The sequence below is a fragment of the Mustela nigripes genome, chromosome 6, assembly GCF_022355385.1.
Source record: "Mustela nigripes isolate SB6536 chromosome 6, MUSNIG.SB6536, whole genome shotgun sequence".
Taxonomy (NCBI): domain Eukaryota; kingdom Metazoa; phylum Chordata; class Mammalia; order Carnivora; family Mustelidae; genus Mustela; species Mustela nigripes.
Genome location: NC_081562.1, coordinates 125,864,658 through 125,888,083, shown reverse-complemented (window position 1 = coordinate 125,888,083; position 23,426 = coordinate 125,864,658). Strand labels below are relative to the sequence as shown.

The window sequence follows — 23,426 nt, the reverse complement described above, 5'->3', positions numbered from 1 at the left end:
AGAAGCAATGATCTGAACAAGGTAATTTTCAGTTTCCTTTTCCTTGGGTTTTTTTCTTTTCCGGAATCTAATCCACGTTAATTTACCTCTAGAATTTTTGGAACTCCTTGAAATAAATCATTTTGCTGCAAAAACCTGCACCCAAAGGCAGTTGGGAACTATTTAGTATAAATCTTGAAAGGGGTAGGAAGGAGAACATTGTATTTTGAAGATGAACCAAAGCATATTTATTCATTATCTCAGAAGGGATTCTGTCAACTCTCCACTTGAGTGTCCTGCTTGCCCCAGGCCAGGACCCCCTCCGATGAGGAGGAAGAGACCTACCCATAGGTTGGGTTGTTCTGTATATGAGGAAGCAGGAAGATTAGGAAATGGCTTTCCCAGACCTCTTGACCAGCTGGACATGGTCTTTCGACACTGAGGATAGAGCTGCGGTCCCTCTGTGAAGCAAACAGAAATCTGTCCTTGTCCCTCAGCCCACTGCTCCTTCCCTGCCAGCTTCTTTCTCTACTGCTGCTGCTGCTCCCTGGCTCGCACCCTCTCTCTCCCCCTACTCCCCACTCCTCCCCCTCTTTCTCCCCTTCCACCATCCCTTTCTCTTCCTGCCTCATGGCTTTGCCTGCTAGTCTGTTTGTAGGGCTCTGCTTTGGCCGCCACACCAGGGTGACCACCTGCACCTAGATTTCTCAGGATTTTCCTGGTTTTAGCATAGACATTTCTGCATCCAGGGGTGCCTGGGTGGCTCAGTCCGTTAAGAGCCTGCCTTTGACTCAGGTCATGATCCCAGGGTCCTGGGATGGAGCCCCAGGTCAGGATCCCTGCTCAGCGAGAAGTCTGCTTCTCCCTCTCCCTCTGCCCCTTCCCTCCCCCGCCTCTACTCGTGCTAATCCCCCAAACTAAATAAAATCTTTTTTTAAAAAAAGGAAATTTCTGCATCCTGAGACCACCCAAAGTTCTGGGCAAACCTGGCCGGTTGGTCACTTTTTGCCTACACATCATTCAAATTTTATAAGAAGAGGGAAGAGCTGATGGGTCTCTGAGCCTCTCTCTCCAGCCCCGATTACCTGGAGCTCTCCCACAGGGAGCACTCCAAGCCCGTCCCTGCTGACTTAGGGCGCACAGAGACGCTGCCCACTGCCTTCCTCAGAATGGGCTTGTGAGTAGGGCACATTGGAGATATTATCAGTTCCTCGCTGGTCTACTTTACTATAGCAGCTTGCCACTTATCAGGGCCTTGGGTTCTTTTTTTTTTTCTTTTCTTTAAAGATTCACTTATTTATTTTAGAAGGGGAGGCAGATGGAGAGAGAGAATCTCAAGCATGCCCCATGAGTGTGGAGCCTGACGGAGGGCTTGAACCCACGACCCCAAATTCATAACCCGAGCTGAAATCCAGAGTCAGACGTTCAATCAACTGAGCCATCCAGGTGCCCCGGGGATTTGGGTTCTGACGCACATGGGTAGGGTGTGTGTGTGTGTGTGTGTGTTGGGGTGAGGAGCAGGTAGAAACGACTTACCATTTTATTCTTTTGCTTTTATGAATTCGATTGCTTCACATAAGCTAGACTCCTCATAGAGTATTGTGGAAAACTTGGCTCAACCTCTAATTAAATATTTTATCCCTCTAAAACCTTGCCCAGTTGAGCAGTTGTAAAGTTTGAGGAAGAATGTATTTCAAAAGCAAAACAGTATAATCTGGAAAAGAAAATGTTAAGCTCTAGTAGCACTTGGGCGGGGGAGGGACACAGAATTGACCTGGGGGAGGGGGGAGGGAGAAGCAGAACCACAGACACTTGGGAGATGCCCCCCCCCCCCCCGCCCCGGTCTTCTTGTCTTCTTCCTCCTCCCACCTGGCTCCTGAAATTAGGTCCTTCATTTTTAGAACTATTTTATTTCATCTGCAAGGAACACCAGTTATCCCCTTCCTTAAATTCTGTGGCCTGGGGTGGGAAAAAATGAAATCACTGTAAAAATACTTAAGTTGTGAAGCACATGATTGGTTTTCAAGAATTGGCCATAAAAACCTGAGGCTGAGCTGGGCTTGGTGGAGAAGCTGGAGAGTGGGCGCCCCCCCCCCCCCCCGCCCCCCCGCGCCCCCCCCCCCGGGGCCCCCCCCCCCCCCGCCCCAGCAATGTGTCAGCCTCCTGGGGGTGAGCTAGGAGCTAGAAGAACAGTGAGTCCACACTGATCTGTTCTTTGTTGTCTGCGGCTCTCACCAATAGTCTTTGTGGCCATTACTCGCTAAAACTAAAAATGGAAGAAAACATGAAAAAGCAAAAAACAAACAAACAAACAAACAAACACACTAAGTGTGTTATTGAAACAAAGTCTAGGTCAGTGTTTATTTGGCAGAAAAGCATACAGACGTGATCAGTGCGGTGTCACGTGTTTCTCCCCTGCCTGGTAGGGAAAGTTAGGAGCTCTGAGTTTTGGGGGGAGACGGGGGGGGGACAAGGAGTGCAAAGGCTCAGAGGCAGCAGGAAGAATGATCCTGTGACCTCTCTTTCTGCTGTACCAAAGTGAGAGCCCCCACACCCCACGTCTGTGCTGTATCCCAACCCACCAGCCTATAGGACCATTCCTGTCCCCCCATCACCGCTCAGGCTGTTTCCCTTATCAGACCAAGTACAGGCTCCTGTTCATTCTCTCTGCTGGCTGGTCCCAGCCGCACCTCCTGGGGAAAGCCATGTGTCCCACCTGGGATGTCCCTGGCATCACTGCACCAGCACACACAGCACACACCACCTCTGAATGAGCAGAGAAGGTACCAATGCCTAATGCCTCATGGCCTGTATAGCAATGACCCCCAAACAATACCGGACCCAATTCTATGGTTGATGGGAGAGGGACTTTAGAAGAGAGATCTACTCTCCCCTGGACCAACCCTGACTCTACTGTCCATAGAGCAAAAGGAGGGAGAATAATTGAGGGGTCCCCCAGGGTAGTTGTGAGAAAAGAGTACAGAAGATCCTAAGGATGAAAGGAATTCGACAGAGTCATGGCTGACTAGGGAGGCCGACTGCCATTAACTCCCCGGGCCTCAGTCTGCTCATCTGCAGAATGGGAGAAGGCAATAGACGCTAACACTTGATCCCAGTTTTCTGACTCTGTGATTTGCTTCCCGTAGTGCCTGCTCCCCCAACAGCTCACTACAGCTTTGCAGGGCATGGGGGGAAGCCCAGGGGCAGAAGTAGGCCAGGGAAGTACCTTCTCGGTGAGACGTCCCCTCACACTCTCTCATGAAAGGGTTCCCTCGAGACCCACTGGGTAAAGCGAGCAACAAGCAGGGTGCTGCCATCTTAGGGAGTGTTGGCATTCTCGTAGGTTCCACTCTGGGCCTTCAGGAATTCTATAGAATATGTCAAGGTTCAGCCGGCTCCGGGATGAAAGGGGCGAGCCTGTACAAGTTGCAATTTTCCCTGAAAAGTTGCCACCTGGGATCCAGACTCGGTCGGCCGTGCTCACCCGGAGCTTTTCTCCAGGACGGGCTGCCCACGTGGCGGTCCGGCTACACCGTCTGGCAGACGTGGTCTTTGCTTTCCAGCGTCTTCCGACTTAAAAAGAGATAAAAGAAACCCTGATAAAAATGAACATCAATGGATTCTCTTGAAGAGCAAGCAAATACGCTTAAAGCATTAACACACTGGATCTAAGAGTAGGTCCTAGTTATAATCGCCTGAAGAATTTTATGGGGTAGAAGAAGAAAGTTCCAGGACATGGAAATAGGCCGGAGCAGTGGGGCAGGCTACCTTGTTTGGCCAGGTCTCCTCGGAGCAGCTGGCATTTTTAAGGACGCCCGTAAGATCAGGAAGATTGGTTACCCTCTGGAGGGAATGCCGGAGACATAAATGGTTCTGTGGTCACATCTGTGAGATCTGCACCCTAAACACAGAAAGGAAAATTCCTTTTGGATGGGTGGGCTGTACAGCATATCGTGTGGTGGCATTTGTATTCTCTGATGTGAAATTTGGGATGGGGCTTGTGAAACCGCTCAGACGGGGTCCACAGCTTAATTAATTAATTTATTCTTATTTTTTTATTTTTTTAGTTTTATTTATTTATTTGACAGACAGAGATCACAAGTAGGCAGAGAGGGAAACAGAGAAAGAGAGAGGAGGAAGCAGGCTCCCTGCTGAGCAGAGATCCCGATGTGGAGCTTGATCCCAGGACTCTGGGATCCTGACCTGAGCCGAAGGCAGAGGCTTTAACTCACTGAGCCACCCAGGCGCCCTTGGGGTCCACACCTTTAATGAACGCTTACATGTCTCTCATGAGGGCCCCTCAGGGAACCTCAAACAGCATTATGCATGCTCATTTTGTGTTTGGAAACCTGAGGAGCACATGGGGCTTATCTTGGACCACGCATAGGTGACCATCTGTGCGGCTTTGCCAGGGACAGTCGTGGTTTCTGCATCTTGTCCTGTTGCGATCATGAATAGTGTCCCCTTTCCCTGCCACAAGTGCTCTGGTTTATATTTAAATATAAGGTCACCCTAGCCAGCTGACACGCTGCTGGCAAGAGTAGGATGGGGCAGCCTGCATTTCATTCACCACCAGATCATCCTTTTAAGCAAATGTTTTCCCAATTGTCAGCAGTCTTACTTCAGAACTCCAGGGTGACACAGCAGTGTTCCCGTAGGAAAGGCCATGTGTAAGAACACATCAAGGCACGGGGGCTCTGGGGGAAACATTTTTGGTTTTTCACCTGATTTTGCATCTTTTTACGTTAAGTTAAAAAGGGTAGGCTCAGGGTAGGCTCTCTTGTTCTTAATAGGGTTTAAAATAAAAAAGAATTTGATGGGGCGCCTGGGTGGCTCAGTGGATTAAAGCCTCTGTCTTCTGCTCAGGTCATGATCCCAGGGCCTTGGAATAGAGCCCCCCCCCCCCCGCCCCCAATTGGGCTCTCTGCTCAGCAGGGAACCTGCTTCCTCCTCTCTCTCTGCCTGCCTCTTTGCCTACTTGTGATGTCTGTCTGCCAAATAGATAAATAAAATTAAAAACAAAAAAAAATATAAAAGAATTTGAAACCCACCAACACTGGCTTCTAGCAATTCCTCTGTTGAAGAACTTGCATCAAGGATGTTGACATGCTTTTCGCAGCCCTGTAATTAAAAGGGCCTGCTAAGAAGTCACATGCAATAGTTTCCGATCCTTGGGAGGAGGGCCCGTCCTGGCGACTGTGTGTTTAAGTTGCGCGAGCAAAACCAGTAGCGGCCCAGTTCTGGAGCAGGTTAGCTCTGCCTGCAAAATCACCATTTGCTCCCCTTACCTCCATCACTTGTCTTTCCTTTGAAATGACACTTTTTTTGTGTGTTGGCTCATTTTGAGGCATGAATTGCCGACATACGGAGCCATTAAGCAAGAAATAGTCTTGTACCTTCGCTGGTTAACAGAAATGGAGTTGAAAATCTAGCCCCCTGGTATCATTATTGTAGCTCTCCGTATGACTGCAGGAAAATCACATTTCAAGTTCCTCCCGCTTTCCTTCTGCCTTTCACAGCAAATTTCAAAGTACGGCAGTAGGCAGATTGGTTTGTAATAGCAATTTTTCAACCTAGAAATTAAATTAAACCTAAAAGCACGGTGTGCTTCTAGTTCAAAGAGGGTTTCTTCCAGAAAGAACATTTCCACAGTAACAGCAATGACAATCATAGTATTTTTCATGAAGATCTGAGTTACTGAGCTTATGGGGATTGTAGAAAACAGTGTTTTCTAGAGACCCCTCTCAGAGAACCTGACAATCAGGTCCTGGTAAGGTCTGCGTGCTCTGGAGAGAGATGTGTAGAATAAGTCAGTGCCAAGGCATCAATACAGTACTTTCTCGAATTGTTTTCAGTTCTTGCTCTCAAGGAGAAGGAACAAAGGGCCAGTAACTAGTCTGGTAGAAGCTTTCCCCCCGCAGAATGGTCAGAGAGTTTAACTATTCAAGAGAACGTGATTTACTGTAAATATGTGTCTAGATGTTGTGATCCTTAATGATTTATGTTAATTATATTTCCTGGTAATGCCTTTTTCTTTTGTGCATTCCACAAAGAGTTTTGCTTGGAGGAATATCTATACTGCCTGCCTGAGGGCTTGCCTGTGGGGGAGGGGAGGGTCCCAGCAGCTCCAACACATGGTGGGCAGAGGGACTTCCTTGGGCCGCCTGGAAACTAACCAGAGTTTAGAACTGGTGGGAGAGCTGCCCCTCTTTTACCCATTTGGGGAGCAACTGGGCCCTGACCTCACATTTTCCAAACAGCCCCAAGAAAGCAAAATCTACGTAATAAAATGGATTTTTTTTTTTTTCCCTGCCTGGATTGAAAGGCTTCCCAGCAGGCTGGGTGCTGTTGGTTGGTATGGACTGCCATTGCAAGCATGCTGTTGTCTCTTTTATCCCGGGGGTTTCCCTAAGATACTGTGTCAAGTGGCAGGTGGGAACTGTTAGGAATAGGCTCTCCTGCACCAAAGCAAGTTCCGATCGCGTCTGAGCCCAGGGACCACTGGTGTAGACCTGCACTCTGGCTGCCATGTGTCTCTCCCTCTCTCCCCCACCCCCTTGCCTCCACCCCAGTCATTTCTGGCATTAATAATTTGAAGGCAAATACACAACAGCTACACAAGGATCGGGATAATCTGGGCCTGGGGGCCTGAACACGGATCCCTCCTTCCTGAACGTTTTGTATCTGAGAAAATAGTAAGGTTAAAACAAGATTCATCTGGTGTTTGCCTGCGGGGAACCAGTACAGAAACTGTGTAAGATTAGTTCCTCCTTAAAGCAAGATTACCCGGTAATTCTGTTACAAAGTCGCGGAGACCTTGAGCTCTGTCAACTCAACTGCTGTATTCACACTGCCAGGCGTAGCTTTAACTTTCTAGAAGATTCACCACCTCTTAGATTTCAAGAAAAATCCTGAGGAATTTCGAGATTTCTTCTTCCCTTCCTGATGTGAGTTTGGCTCCCTCTCTGACATGGCCATTTTCCTTTTGGCCTGTATCCTTTGTCCTTTAAGGGCTTCCACATCTTTTTGCCCTAAATGGCCAAAATATGTCCCCCACACTGCCAAAACACACAGGTGACTCAAGGTCAGAATCTGGAGGATAGGCCAGCCATTGTTCTGGTGGCTTCTTGAGCTAAATTAATCTAAAACCTTGTCCGAGTGGCCTGTTAAACTGGGTCAAGGTATGGTCAGCAGGCTAACCATTGTTCTTTTTTTCCCTTGGAGTGATGGGGCCACTGCAGATGAAAATATCACAGTCCTGCTAGTGATTGTGTGACTCTTAGATGGCTGGAGTGGCAGACCTAATGTTGCTTAAAGTATTTTCCCATTGTGTGCGTGTGTGTGTGTGTGTGTGTGTGTGTACATTGTGCCTCCTATTTTCACTTTCTGGGAAATTTGCCAGGTTTTCAAGGACTGGGTAGAGAACAAAATAAATATTTGTAGATCGTTTAAAAGGAGACTGGGTATGTTGGATGCCACTCTGCCTATCCAAAGAAAAGCAATTTTATTGCCTTTCGGATATTTTAAAGTAACTACCTTGAGAACCCCAGAAGGTTGATTTTACTAGTTTACTTTTCAGAGTTGTGACCAAGGTGTGTGTGTGTGTGTGTGTGTGTGTGTGTGTGTGTGTGTTGGGGGTGTGTTGGGGGAGAAGGCCGCAGTCAGAGCCTAGGCAAATGAGCACAAACTCCTTAAAGTTCAGCTGAAGTGACTGAAATTGTGCGAAAAGCAAACCACCTCTCTGTAAGTGTTAATCAGGTTCGAAAGTTAGTGCCGGAAGGTGTTTACTTAACAACATTCAGCATGCACGCTTTGTTTTCTTTTTCTTTCTTTCTTTTTTTTTTTTTTTTAAGGGATTTCACCGAAATTTGGGATGTTCAGCAGTTGGCTGTTTAGTAACCCGTAAATCAGCCTCCTTGGGAGGCTCATTCTGTGTCTGAGATTAAAGCAACCGGAGACCGGGCGTTCAGCGCCTGCCGCTGAGCCTGTGTGAAATGCTTTCCTTCCCGGGGCTGCGGAATCTGGGCGGTCCGCAGCGGTGCAAACAGGCGGTCTGGGTGCCCGGTCGGGAAGCCCATCACCTGTTGGGGCCTCGGGCGCGCGCGGCGCAGGGCGGGCCCAGGGCAGGGGCAGGGGCAGGGGCAGCGGGCGGCTCGGGGAGCACAGCCTCCCCCCTCCTTCCTCCGGGACCGTCCGGCGGGCGGGCGTGCGGGCGGGCGGACGCGGGGGGACGCAGGCACGGAGGGACGGGGGCGGCCCGACGCTGGAATGCAGTTTTCTCGGGCGGGGGAGACTTTGCCCCGGAGTGGAGAACAGTTCGGGGTGGGGTTTCGCACGGTCCCCTCCCCGCCCCCCGCCCCCCGCCCCGGGCCCCCTTCCAGGCGCTTTCTGGGAGCTTGCAGAACTGCGCTCTGAAGTTTAAAGAGCGGCGAGCAGCTAGTGCCGCGGGCGGAGGGACAATGGAAGAAAATGAAAGCCAGAAATGCGAGCCGTGCCTTCCCCGCTCAGCAGACGGCGGACAGAAGCAGGGTAAGTAACAGACTCCTTCAAAGATGGAGTTACGGTTCCGCGCGCTCCTCGCCGCGGGCTGCTTTTTAGAACCCGAGACGCGGCGCATGGCGCGGGGGACGCGCGCTTCTCGGGCTGGCGTGCGTTTTGGAAAGTGCGTGGAGCGCTGTGATTTCTTGGGTCCGACTTCGGCTCTGGCAGGCTTTCCTTAAACAGCCGGAGAAGTGGCGTGGGGATGCCGCGTTGGGGAGCCCAGGGAGCAGGCAGTATGTGTTGTATCTCTAGGCGGTGACAAAATAAATCGCTAAAAGCAGCTTTTTCATACTCGCTGCTCCCAGCCGTGGGAGAAAGGAGCTGTTTCTGGGCAGCTATCTCGTAGGGGAAGGCAGCGTTTCCATTCATTGATTGGGGGAATCCCAGGAGGCAAAGGCATGCTGGGTTGCACGTTTTGCAGAATTTGAGAGTTAACTTACAGAGTTTAGGGATGTTTTATTTTGCAGATCGGAACAGCAGGGGAGCACGGGTCCATCCGGATGATAGATGGGGCTGTGCGGAATCTTTGCATGCTTTAATTCAGAAGTTGGGAGTTGTTAGACGATTTGGGTAGATTTTCTCCAGGCAGTTTTCCTTTAATTGTGTTTGTGATAGACTTGTCTTTTCCGTAGGGAATTTCCAGAAGCTTATGTTGTTCCGAAGAAATTTCACAGTGGGGTTGGGTGGAGAAGGGACTTCTCTGCCCTCCAGTCCGTGACGTCTGTGATGCCAGAGCCTATCATCTGGTATCATATAGGCAGCTTGTTCAGAAACCCGCACAAGCCCGAAACCATCCCCACCCACCCTACCCCAGGTTCATCCAGGGGCCAGTTAGGAACTAAGAGAAGCATTTGCGGGGCTGCCGGGCTCTGCGTGGGAGTAGGGATTATGCACAGGGGAAAAGGTGTGTGTGTTTTAAAAAGGCAAAAGGGAAGTAACAAATGACTCATCCGCACTGAAAATGCAAAACTAAGCTAGATTGAAGAAAATGGAATTACAAGACGTAGAAACCCCCCCAACCCTCTCCCCCCTTACTCCTGCGGGTGAAACTCAGGAACCTTTGAGTTTAGTAAACCCGGGAGAATCCCCCATTTTATAGTCGTCAGTCTAGGTATCTGTGTTTGTGCTTCTAAAACAGAACACTCTTCCTGGAGGGCGCCTGGTCGGTGGGGTCCGGTGGGAGATAAGGCTGGCCTTCCCTCCCTTAACTGATAGGACAGGATCCTACCGCAGAGACTGAGTCTTCCGGCCTCTGTTAAAATGAATGACACAGAATCTAGAGGGGCAATTAGAATGGAACCAATTTAAGAAATAACTTTCTTTCTTTTTTTTTTTTTTTAAAGATTTTATTTATTTATTTGACAGAGAGAAATCACAAGTACACTGAGAGGCAGGCAGAGAGAGAGAGAGAAGGAAGCAGGCTCCCTGCTGAGCAGAGAGCCCGATGCGGGACTCGATCCCAGGACTCCGAGATCATGACCTGAGCTGAAGGCAGCAGCTTAACCCACTGAGCCACCCAGGCGCCCAAGAAATAACTTTCAAACAACCACGGCAACTCAAAGATGCTTCAGAGGCTGGAGATGGTTGGGCTGAGGGAATGTGATCACTTTATTTACTTACTCATTCATTCAGTGAACATTGAGCATCTGTTACGTGGTAGTTACTGCTTTAGCTGCTGGGGACCCGGCCATGAACAAAGTAGTTGGAAAATACTTGCTTCCATTGAACTCATGTTCTAAGAACCAAGTTTGGAGGAAAGGGGATAGGAGAGAGAGAGAGAGAGACAATGAACAGATAAATGAAATATATAGCATGTTAGATGGCAGCGTTGCCAGATTTAGCAAATAAAAACACAGGATGCCTAGTTAAATTTGAATTTCAGATGAACAATGAAATTTTTTTTTTTTTTTGGTATAAGTATATCCCATGCAATATTTGGAACATACTTATGCTAAAAGTATTCCTTGTGTACCTGAAATTCAATTTTAACTGGGCATTTCATATTTTACCCAGCAACTCTATTAAATGGAAATCAGACCATAGGGAACCAGAGGCGGGAAAAGGGAACAGGGAGTATGGAGAGAGAGTTATCAGGGAGAGGGCCTCGCTGGTGTGTGTTTAGAATAAACCTCTGAAAGAGGCTAGGGAGGTAAGAGGCAAGAACTTGTTCAGAGAACAGCAGGGACATGGGAGAAGGGTGGGAAGAAAGAGGTTTAGAGGTAATCCCAGGCCAGATCACACAGCTGCTGGCAGGTCTGACTTGTCATATCAAAGGGAACTATTGGGTGCTGCACGGACAATAACCCTGGTGGGGGCAGGGGAAGGGCAGAGAGACCATGTCAGAGGCTTCTACAGTAAGCCATACAGAAGCCTGGACCTGCAGGACCTGCTTGCACCAACAGGTAGTAGGACAGGTGGTGATGAGAAGACAGGTTCTGTGTATACTGAAAGTACAGCCAAAAGAATTTGCGGAGGGATTGGATGGATGTAAGATGTAAGATACAAGAGAAAAGGAGGAGCCCCAGATGATTTCAGAAATGTCTGTCCGCCTGGCTGGAGGGATGGGGTTGCCGTTTACTTAAACCGGAAAGAAAGCATTTGAGTGCCGCCGAGGAGAGGAAAGGGTGTTTCTGGCTTGGAAATGGAGGAGACCAGGGAGTCCTTTGGATAGGTGAGGACGGAGATGTTTATCTCACATCCAGATGTCCGGAATGCTGATAGCTGCGTGGATATTCTCCGCTGGAACTGAGGAGAAAGGTCTGGGGCCTGTGGTGGATCTGCTGGGATGGGGTCTGTGTGTACAGGTCGCAGTGCGCTCTGGGGCACTTGAGCATTTAGAGGTCGGGCAGGTTGGAGGGGGAGGGGGGCTAGAGAGATCGTAAGGGTGAGAAGTATCAGGTTATATGTGCGGGGTCCCACTGAGTTCTGTAAAGAAGGACAGCTTCTGTTCCAGGTGGACGGTGAGCACGAGGACCGTACAGGGAGGCCAGGCCTCGGCTCACATCACCTGTAGTACCCCATGCCCGCTCCTAGCCACTCCTAGCCACACCTGATGGTATTGGTTTCTGTGTCTGTTTCACTGGGTTACAGTGCGGAATACCAGGGCCGGCCAGTCTTCTTCATCCTTCACATGCCCTCTACCCAACACACCAGCCATGTAGAAAGCACTCAGGAAATATTTCTTGAACAAAAGGCTAAGGGTCCCATCCCGGGACTTGGAGTTTACCCGTCAGTCTACTGGAGGTAAGGATCCCCTGGGTGATCGTGTGACTTACTATCTAGACCGAGACACTTTTGAAAGTGAAACGGCACCCTATAAATAATTTTGCTGGGATGGCAGTTGTAATGCACAACTGTTCAGGCAAACCAGGGCGTACGGTGACCTCAGGAATAGCTCTCATCAACGAGGCTTCCGTGGCTGGATAAGCAGCCTGCTTAGGTCGGCAGCAGTGTGAGTCTGTACCTCGAGGTGCACCGCACCGAGCAGGCACTCGGTAGTTACTGGCCGAATTGCCGTCTAAAAACCTGATGCTCCCTTTGAAGGCCATGGGCTCCTCAGAGCTGTTCTGGGATGTTCCCTGGGATGTGTCAGTCCCCAGCAACCGTGAGGTGTCTGCTTTTCCTCCAGCCCCTAACCTCTTGAAACCCCTGGGCAGGTGAAGTGTTACCGTCCACCTGCTTGCCTCCCCCAACCCCTGATTCACCAGTGTTTCAAGGTAGTGTTTGCTTTGGGGGGGGTAATCATTTTGCAATATATAAATGTATCAAACCAGCACACTGTACACCTTAAACTTGCAAAAAAAAAAAAAAAAAAAAAAAAAGAATGCACTGGCAGTGCCCACTGCCCATCGAGGAGTCCCTGATATTCAGATCTTTGCTCAGAACTCTAAAACTGCCCTATCGGTCTCTGCCCCTTACCTGTTTCATCCTTCCGAGCACTTATTACATATTATTTGTTCATTGTCTGCGTCCCTGTTTGTAATGTGGATCCGCTGTCAGGCAAGGGGATTATCTCTGTCTTGATCACAACTTCACTGCGTTTCCCAAGTCCTTTTAGTGTACAGAGCAGACACTCAAGATGTATTTTTGAGAATGAATGAGTGAATCATCCGACCAACACTTGAGATGAGAATACTTCGCTGGGGAGCAGAGGGACTGTCCCTCTTTTGTCTGAAAACCCACACCAGAAAACTTCTCTGTCACTTACTTAATTTTTCAGGATTTTTAGGTTAATAATGATCATGGTAATTTCAGCTGCAGTTTCTGTGCCAGTTCATGTATGGGGGTGATCTGTGGGATGGTAACAAGAGAACTGGCCAACCGAGGAACCCTGGGGGCCCCCAGCAGAATATGTGATCTGTATTAGTCAAGAGGCTAATTGTTACAACCCTGAAATCTGTGTGGTTTAGTCAATGTTAATTTTTTGAACACAAGGGAATGCGGGCATTCCTGGCCAGGTGGATCTCCTGGGCGCCCAGCTTTAGGCTGACTCTGGGATCCCATTCCCCGAGGCTTTGGCATTTTCCACTGGAGCCATTGCATTCAGCTAGCAAAGAAGAAAGAGAACGAGCAAGGATGATTATTCAGGAACCTGGGGCAGGGACTCAAGGTGTCTCCCCTCACTTGCATTGACTGGACGAATTATTAGTCCAAGACCCCCGCTAGATGAAGGGTCCTAGAAAATGCAGCCTTTCTGTGTGTGTGCAAGAGGAGGACACTGTGGTGTGAAGACACAGACGGACAGGATACTGTCGCTGCCACGGGGTTGGGTCAGACAACCAGACAAAACAGCAGTTTCTCATGGTGTTTCTATGGTTAGAGAGGAACTTGGCACAGTTTTAGAGAAGCTCGCCAGGAGCCACTGTAAAGAAGTGAGGGGCTCCTTCTCAGAGAGGCCGTGACTTACCTAGTCTTCGCTCAGGAATAAAAATCCCAGGGAAGTGTGGTTGCTGGCTCTCGGGGAGAAAGTGGGTGTGGAATGTCCTAGCGATACAAGGACCCCGCTGTAAGTCAGTGGACTTGGCTGAAGCCATCGGAGCTGTGGCCCAGGGGCCCCATGGTCTCCGGCCCGTGGGATAACTTGCTGCATCTCCGCCCTTTGAAACTCTCAGGCGCTTCTGCCCTCCTCACCCCTACTTCTGCTCCACGGAAGGTTGGAGGGGTTGTTCCCTGCCCCAGGCTCCCGTTGTGCTCTCTGCCCTGCTCCCAGCAGCTACAAAGGACTCGCCCTGGGCTGGGCAGAGGCTGGGAGCGGCAGGAAGGGGAAACTGAAAGCGGGTCTTCATGCTCCAGCTCCGTTCTTTGTTTGGCACGGATTCCCAGAATAGGGAGCCGCGGGACACACCCCTCCTTAAACGTTAGCACCCAAACGCATTCCAGGCGAGAAATAGAACTTTATTTCTGTGTTGATGGCTTTGTGGATAATGAAGAACTGGCCCAGACTTGGATCTCTGACTCCAGGGCTGTGGAACTGGGATTCCGTGTGCTTTGCCCGGTCCCCTCTCGTTTGTTTCTCTCCCTGCATAGGAGTTGGGGCTCCTCAGGCGAGAGATCACATTCTCCCCCAAAAGACTGGAATGGTGAAATTGTCACTTCTGCTTCCGGCGCGGAAGTCAGCAGCGCCCAGGAGCGAAGCCTCCCTGGGGAGAAGGCTCCGGTGATGGGGACCCGTGTTCAGGGTGGCTTTGTGTGGATCGTGGTGTTGGGCTGTCGGGGGTGCCTGGGAGGACGTAGCAGGTGCCTGGTGGTCGGATGGGAAACAGATGGGGCCCATAGCTGGGGGAGGTAGAGGGCAAAAAGGTGAGACTCAGGAAGGAGTGAGTCCCACCGGCTCCTGGATGTCTGCCAGGGGACTGTGCCCCCGGGCCATCGGTGCATTAGTCATCGGTGCTGATCACTGCTTTCCACCAATTCACATTAAACCTTGTTAAGCAACTGGAGACATTTTAGAAGAATCCACCAGAGAGAGAGAGAAAAAAAAATGGCAAAGTAGCATAAGGTTGACAGGACCTTGCAGAGCAAAGTGTTAGAAAAAAAATAGGGGTTTAGAGTGTGGGCAAGTCGGAGCTGCCCAAAGGTGAATGGCGACAGAAGATGGACCCTGAATGCCGCCCCTTCCTCTCCTGTTCCTTTCCCAGTTTATCTGAAGGAAGAAAGCGGAAAACTCTTTTCAGTCTCCACGGGGCTACTGTTCTGGCTGCCTTGACCTATCCTGAGGAGCCTTGGATGAAACAGCATATTTCTTGGGAGTCTTGTGACAGAGTGAGGCGGAATGGAACTTTCTGCCCCTGTTGGTGTGGAAGGTTCCTGAACGTTTATCCGTGAGTGTGTCTGTGTGTGCCCACGTGAGGAAGTCACCTTTCCAGAGATCCAGTCCTGCTCATTAATCTAGCTGTCCTGGATAATTTTGAAAATATGTTAATGATGTCAAAAGTAATCGTAAAAATCTGTTTAAAAAGTCAACAGCGTTACATCAAGTGTACAACAAGTTTTGGGCTAATATAAAACTCATGTGCACACATACGCACTCCAGAAGCTAAAGCTAAACCAGATTGCACACGTATTTACCAAGCTGACATATGGCATTTTCTGCATCTAGCGTCACTCAGCGGATCCTGTTCCTTCTGTTTTATTCAAGAAGACACCACAAAGAAGGTAGCCGTCATGTGAGTGCACGTCACGCGAAGGCAACCTAAATAAATAATACCGTTCATCTCTCAATATCTTTTTAGTCAATAGTTTCATCTTCCCCCCCTTCTGAATTTACTGCTGAAACACGTGAAAAGTAGGAGAATTAACCAGTTTGGCTATTTTCTTCCTCCCTTTCCTCATCGGTGTTGATGGAGATGCTATAATTAGCAATGTAATGAGAAGTGAAGAGTAAACAAGAAGAATCATTCCCAGAACACTCTTCTAGGGATGGAAAAGCAGAGTAGGAAAGCCAGCCTGAGTTTAAAATGTTTTCTATGCCTAACCAAAGGGTGTTGTACCGAGAGTTCTGTAGAGAGACGTTTCTAGATAGTGAGGTGGGGAATGTGTTGGTGGCGTTGCCTTTAGACGAGCTCGTTTAGGCATAAGCCGGGCACTCTGGGTGTCTCTGGTGTAAAGTCTGGTTTCTCTGTCTGAGACTCCAATCTAGAACTTTCGAATATTAGATCTCTTTTTCTGCCCCTAACTTTTCAAGATCAATAGTTAACAAATGGAAACGTCTTTAAAAAATAGATTAGATTTTAAAGGGTGTAGAGCTAGAAGACTGTGTATCTATTACTGGTCCACCATCTTCATTTTAATCACGAAGACAGTGAGACTGGAAGGGATCTAAGTCTAGCGTGAAAGGCAGAACTCCTGAGACCCCCCCACTCAGTGCTTTTTCCTGGGAATTCAGTGAACAGGGACACTCTGTTCGGCCTGCATCTGTGTAGGGTCTAAGAACTCTTCCTTTCAAAGATAATTTGAATGTTTATAACATTCTCTTGCTGTTCGCGGGGTTTGGAGAAGTAATTGCCTTTGTCTTTTCAGTTATCTGGAATCTGCAAACCCAACAACCCATTTGCCAGCCATCGAGAATGAGTAGAGATCCCCTGTCCGCGTCGGGCAGGGGAAGCATTGTCATTGCCTCGCTCACTTGCTCCCTTCTAGGTGGAAGTCAGCTTGGCCCTTAAAGCCCAGGTCAGAGGCAGGGTCAAGCCCAAGGGTCTAGGTTTAGGCCATCCACACGTATCATATCTCTTCCCTTTCACTGTGTGTTTTAAAGTCCGCTTTCCATAAAATGTGTCTAAGCCTTTCCATTCCCTCCATTCTTACCTGATGATAATATTAACCTAATAATATTCCATCTGTTTGCTTTATCCGAATTGGCGAGGGAGGCTGGATTTTGTATGTGGTTCACCCATCAGTGATTATGAGAGCTTTTTTGGGTCTTGGGGATGAAGTAAGTGTCTCAGATTGTAGAAATGTAAAAGTCCTGTTACCAGCATGAAATTGTAATTAAAAAAATAAAGAAATAATAAGAACCACTGCAATTAACTTTTCTATGATTACGGATGAAGGTAAGGGGGAACCCAGTAGCCTGCAAACTAGTCTGACCACGTGTTCTTATTTTGAATAACCTCAGGGAACAGTCAGACATAGCCCACTTTTTTCTGCAATTTTTCCTTTTAGTGTGATTTTTTTTTTTTTTTTTGTAGTTCCTTTGATTGTTGATTTTATTCCCCCTTCTTGCCTTAAAAACAAAAACACAAACAAAAACACCTGCTAGGTTACACTTACACATTAACAGCCGCCACATACCCTCTCGGTATTCTTTAAATGAGATATCTATTGAGATCATTAATTATGAACTGTACTTTGTTCTTTTTGACTTTCAGAACAAGGAAAAAGCAGTCTCCATGTAACGTCCTTAGAAGATGCAGAATGCCGCAGAACCAAGGAACGCCTCTCTAATGGAAACAGTCGTGTTTCAGTTTCCCGGCCGTCCCGCAACATCCCAAGGAGACACACTCTAGGTGGGCCCCGAAGTTCCAAAGAAATCCTGGGAATGCAAACATCTGAGATGGACAGGAAGAGAGAAGCTTTCCTGGAACATCTGAAGCAGAAATACCCTCATCATGCCACCGCAATCATGGGCCACCAAGAGAGGCTGAGAGACCAGGTAGGAACATGGCACCATTTTGCTGTGCACAGCTCATTCTGAAATGAACATGAGGGAAAGCAGAGTGACCGGCAGTTCAGAGGGGGAAAAACAGTGGAGTCGATTGTGCCCACTGTTGGGTTGTTCCAGGTCTGTTTTGGCCCTTGGGAGGAGAAGGCAGCCTGCAGTTAAAGGTTTGACCTGAAAGCTCAGTTCTCTTGAATGCCAGAGAGGAGAGACCCAGAGAGCCTGCGCTTCCCCCAAAAGGATTGTCCTGGTGTTCAGCCACAAATACATCTGACGTATAGGCAGTAAAGGGTATTACTCTCCTGAGGGAGGCCTAGGATCAATTACTGTGCACTCAGAAAGCACTTGAGTGCTTAGCACAGTGAATGAATGAATGAATATATACATACATAAATACGTTTTCAGGGTCAAGCGGAGCACAGAGGGGTAGACTTACGGTAAATGCCTTTTCCTTAGGAAGCTGACATTAGGGTTCAGTTTCTGCTCTTTTTTTTTTTTTTTTTTCCCCTTTTAATCACAGATGTTTACCTCTTGCATTCTTGGCTTTCCGCTGTCATCAGCTACCTCTTTTCTCAGGTTATCTTGACAGCTGCACAGATTACCACCCAACTGTGGCTTCGGATGTTTCTGTTTTTGTTTCTTGGCTGCGTGCAATGACTTCTTTAGCAGACAGTACAGTTTTGGGGTCGCAGGAGATGGGAGGTCTCCCGTGTAGCCCTCACAGGCATGTTATCCGATTGACCTTTGAGGCTGGAGGACATGGTGAAGGAAGCAGAGCCTACTTGGGGAAGAGGGTGGGCTGTTATTGATTTCCACACTCCAGGGAGAGGGGCGCGTTCGCTGTTTTAAGTCGAGTGTCTTGCCAGTTAACTGATTACGAGAGTAATGTGTAACTAACTCAGCTTTTGGGCATTCGTGGAAATGGAAATTGGCGTTGGCCTGAATAATTTGATCCTGTACTTCATCCTCAGTCTCATTTTATGCATTTAAATTCAACCTTCTCTTCTCTGAAATCTTTATTAGAGTGCCTAAAATGATAAAATGAGCTTTATGGGCTGTATGTTGGTTTTTTTGTTCATGTTGCCAAAAGGCAGCAGACCCAGAAGAGAGAAGGGCAGGGAATCCTGGTTGATGTAGAGCCGATAAATTCTTCAGTAATTAAGAAAATGGTGACTGTTTTCATTTCAAGTGCATATAGAAAATACACCTGGGGCGCCTGGGTGGCTCAGTGGGTTAAGCCGCTGCCTTCGGCTCAGGTCATGATCTCAGGGTCCTGGGATCGAGCCCCACATTGGGCTCTCTGCTAAGCGGGGAGCCTGCTTCCTCCTCTCTCTCTCTCTGCCTACTTGTGATCTCTCCCTCTCTGTGTCAAATAAATAAATAAAATCTTTAAAAAAAAAAAAAGAAAAGAAAATACACCTATTATATGTATGCATGTATTTATTTATTTATTTACTCACTTGAGTTTTGTCCCACAGTTTTATAAGATATAATTGATATATATAAAAATATCCCTATTTTTTCGTTGCTGGTAGGGTCAGTATCCATATAAGTAATGCGTCTTGTTTTTATGAGGCACCATACTTTATCCAAAGTGGTTTAGATGGAGGAAACTCAAACTTAGAATAGTTACAAATACACAGATTTCTAAGGCAAAGTTGGAATTTGAATCTGGTTAAGTCTGAGTTCACAACCCTTGTTGAGTCCACTGTTCTGTAAGTTGATCATTGCCTGTAGAGCAGGTCGTATGGCAAAAAAAAAAAAAAAAAAAAAAAAAAAGAAAAGAAAAGAAAGAAAAAAAAAAGCCTTCGTTTCCTTGGTTTTTGACTCATCTAATAATTAAATTGATGTAAGACGGATTAACAGGCGAAAAGCAAACTAAATGTATACTTCCTGTGTATACATGAGAGAGACCCAGGAAAACTGAGTAACTCCCTAAAATGGCCAAAGCCATCACCTGAAGTACCATGTTCAACTAAAGACAAAAACAGTTGTTGGGGGTGGGAGTCAGTTATGGGAGGTTACCCTGAAAAGCATAATAATCAAGGATAAAGTTGTTAGGACCTAAAATAATTTAGATAGTGTGTCTGGCTCAAAAAAGGAGCTATTAACTAGGGACTACTATTTCTCTAAAAGACCTCTCTGTCCAGCAGGGCAAACATCTAATTATCAAACATCTCTTCTTTTTGTTCTGTGAATCACCTTCCTCTCCTTTGAAGCCCTAAGCCCCTACCCCATTCCTTAGCTTAGGATGTCCTATAAGCCTCAACTGACCCTACATGTTCTTGGGTCTCATATTCTTTTACAGGGTTCCTATATATACATAATTAACTTTGTTTCTCCCATGTTAATATGCCATGTTAATATCAATTACCTAATTACCACTTACCTAATATTGAGGTTCTAAATACCGCATACTCTTCTGCTGGCTGTTTTCCTGGCTGCCTCCCAGAGAAGTGGCTTTAATGAAAACAATGCGGCTGGGGGGAGTTTAAGAGTAAGATGGTAACCACGCTGTATCTAGCATCTTACATGAAATACCTGGGTATTAAGGGAATCTAGATTCCAATTCCTTGGGATTAAACCAAAGGAGAATTAGAGCATACCTTACATTTCAATCTCAGTTCACACACTGCGATGTTAATATCAATTCACCCGCCCAAAACTTGGAAGGGTAAAGGGAATTTTTTTCCTCCCCAACAGTCTGTACATGCGGTGTAAGGGACATGGTGAGGTTCTGTGTGTGTGTGTGTCTGTGTGTGTGTGTGTGACTATAAGGACAAGGGTGAGGGTAAAGGAAGTTAGGAAATTGATAGTGTGTTGAATGAGGAGGGAGAATATATATTTTTAAAATTAGAAATATATTCATTTTGCTGAGAAATTGAGAAGTTAGTATTTCAAAATGGTATATTTTTCGCATTAAAAATATTTGTTAACTTGGGGGCGCCTGGGGGCTCAGTGGGTTGAGCCGCTGCCTTCGGCTCAGGTCATGATCTCGGGGTCCTGGGATCGAGTCCCGCATCGGGCTCTCTGCTCAGCAGGGAGCCTGCTTCCCTCTCTCTCTCTCTCTCTCTCTCTCTCTGCCTGCCTCTCTGCCTGCTTGTGATCTCTCTCTGTCAAATAAATAAATAGATACCTTTAAAAAAAATATTTGTTAACTTTACTGTTACTCATGATCTCATAATTACTGCTACTGCTATGATGAGGCTTTGGCTAACACTCTCACATGGGAAGCCTAAATATAACGTGAGGGGTTCATGGGATCAGATGACTGGGAATAATGACTGTGGCTTAGCGGCCTCAACCTCTGATCTATCCCTGCATCTCCGCCACAGGTGTCTTCTGACTGTGGCTGGTCAGCTGTCCCTTTACTGGGTAATTCAGGATGAATTCTTGGGTATTCCAAGCTGACCATTTATTTTATTTTATTTTATTTTTTAAGATTTTATTTATTTATTTGATAGAGATCACAAGTAGGCAGAGAGGCAGGCAGAGAGAGAGGGGGAAGCAGGCTCCCCGCTGAGCAGAGAGCCCGATGTGGGGCTCGATCCCAGGACCCTGAGATCACAACCCGAGCCGAAGGCAGCGGCTTAACTCACTGAGACACCCAGGCGCCCCCCAAGCTGACCATTTAAAGGGGGAAAGATTCTGATGCCTGGCTTTGTGTACGTGTTTTTTCCTTCTGTTGTTCCTCAGATGACCCCTACTCAGCGTTGTGCACATCAGAGATAAGCTCAGGCAGTTCACGGTTTAGGAAATTCCTGTGGACAGCACTTCGTCTTCTGGTTTTTCCATTCTTTTTCTCCTACTGTCTGTTTCCTCTTTCCTGTCCTCTTCTCCAGGGCACCCTTTGTTCCTCCCTGACCTTCTTAAAGTGGATCATTCCAGGCTTCCTTTGCAGGAAGATCGTATGACCAGCCGTAAGGAGGAATTCAAATAAACAGGTCTGACCACTTACCTAATATTGAGGTTCTAAATACCGCATACTCTTCTGCTGGCTGCTTTCCTGGCTGCCTCCCAGAGAAGTGGCTTTAATGAAAACAGTGCCGCTGGGGGGAGTTTAAGAGTAAGATGGTAACCACGCTGTATCTAGCATCTTACATGAAGTACCTGGGTATTAAGGGAATCTAGATTCCAATTCCTTGGGATTAAACCAAAGGAGAATTAGAGCATACCTTACATTTCAATCTCACTTCACACACTGCGAGATTCATGGTTGAAAACTTGTATTTGAGCCTTTGAAAATAAGCCAATCAAGAATTTTCTTGAGTCTGAATTACTGAAAAGAGGTTTCCTTAACTTCCTTCTACTGTCTCCTGAAAATGCAGATGACCATTAGTGCAGCATAATACTTATCTGCATAGTAGTAGCTTTTTTTAAAAGGATCATATTTATTTATTTGATAGAGAGGGAGATCACAAGTAGGCAGAGAGGCAGGCGGGGGGAGTGGGGGTGGGAAGCAGGCTCCCTGCTGAGCAGAAAGCTGGATACAGGCCTTGATCCCAGGACCCTGAGATCATGACCTGAGCCGAAGGCAGAGGCTTAACCCACTGAACCACCCAGGCACCCTGCATGGTAGTAGCTTTAATGGTACTAACGCCCTGACATACGTGTGTGGGGCAATCCGAGCATGAAGCCACATCACCTAGCAGCTGAGAATTTGGCAATGAGGCCTGGCAGGGCTGGACTGGAATTCAGCCTCCACCATGAGCTTAATTGTATGATTGGAGCTAAAGACTTTATCCTTCTCTGCTCCTGTTCCCTCATTTGTCAAAGGACAATAACACCAGTATCAGAGAGTGCTGAAAAAGAAAGCCGTGGGTCCTCTTACTGTTTCAAAGGCAGCTCCTGCATTACAATATTCTGGTTGATGGGATCCAAAAAAAGAGTCTCCACAGCTCTTCTTCGCAAATTGGTATTCAGATTCATTTTACATTTTTACCAACCCTGTTTGGATACCTGAAGATTGTTTTTTTTCCATTGCCCGAGCATAATTTTATTACCTTTCTGGAACGTATTTGTATGTTAACATCATTAAAAGCTTAAAATTTGGATTTCTTTCACTTACTCATACCATATAGCTTTATTTGGCACCTGCCATGGTAAAAGTGCAATGAGATGTGGCCCCTGACATCATGTCAGTAAAAGAAAGAAAGCATTGGTGTACAGATACTGATCCTTCAAGATCCGGCCCAGATGTCACACCTTCTAAGTTGGTCACAACATCCTATTTTTTTTTTTTTAAAGATTTTATTTATTTATTTGACAGACAGAGATCACAAGTAGGCAGAGAGAGAGAAGGAAGCAGGTTCCCCGCTGAGCAGAGAGCCCGATGCAGGGCTTGATCCCAGGACCCTGGATCATGACCTGAGCCAAAGGCAGAGGCTTTAACCCACTGAGCCACCCAGCGCCCCTGGTCACATCTTACAGTACTTATATTACACTATCTAGTAATGCCTTTATCATACTTCTCTTTCCCATATAGAATATACTTATGGAAGGCAAGAACCTTGTTTTAGTTACCTTTGTAAAGTCAGCATTTAAGGGAATATGCAACCTAAATGAAGCCTCATCAGTTTTTGTTGAATGAAGGAATGAGTTCGCCAATGTATTTCTAATACAATTAGAATGTGATAGGATCTAATACAATTAGGATGTGATAGGGGTGCCTGGGTGGCTCAGTGGGTTAAAGCTCTGCCTTTGGCTCAGGTCATGATCCCAGGGTTTTCGAGCCCTACATTGGGCTCTCTGCTCAGCAGGGAGCCTGCTTCCTCCTCTCTCTCTGCCTCTCTGCCTGCTTGTGATCTCTGTCTGTCAAATAAATAAATAAAATCTTTAAAAAAAAAAAAAAAGAATGTGATAGGAACCATATGAGGGATAAGGGGTGGGGGGGAGAATCCAAAAATTATGGAATCATTTGCAGCTTGGGAAGTCAAAACAGACTGAAGCTAAGAAGCTAAGACAAGATAAGTAATTTCCCTCAAGTCAAGAAGCCACCATTTGGACCAAGGTCATAGTCCCTCAAGTCTGTGGTCTTCCTATTTGTTACTGACTGGTATTTGCTTCCTCCACCTTTAGTTTTTCTGAAGTTTTGGTAACAAAATTAACGTAGATCACCGCAGGTCGAGCAATAGAGACATTTCGTTGCCATTTCTTTTTTCTTTCTTTCTTTTTTTTTTTTAAAGATTTTATTTATTTATTTGACAGACAGAGATCACAAGTAGGCAGAGAGGCAGGCAGAGAGAGAGAG

The 23,426-nt window shown here is 47.1% G+C and overlaps 1 protein-coding gene across 11 annotated transcripts in view; it reads left to right on the top strand.

The window, feature by feature from the left end:
* Positions 1–23,426, top strand: part of KIAA1217 (KIAA1217 ortholog) — a 463,282-nt gene that overhangs the window by 162,718 nt on the left and 277,138 nt on the right. For 5 of the 11 annotated variants that reach the window (XM_059404168.1, XM_059404166.1, XM_059404169.1 and 2 more), the window contains exons 1-2: positions 8,178–8,508; positions 16,887–17,170. In XM_059404168.1, the coding sequence (XP_059260151.1) occupies positions 8,439–8,508; positions 16,887–17,170 (354 nt within the window). In that variant the 5' untranslated portion in view covers positions 8,178–8,438. Of the gene's footprint in view, positions 1–8,177; positions 8,509–16,886; positions 17,171–23,426 lie in introns of those variants that run through there. The other 6 variants (XM_059404176.1, XM_059404167.1, XM_059404178.1 and 3 more) reach the window with 2 other exon arrangements.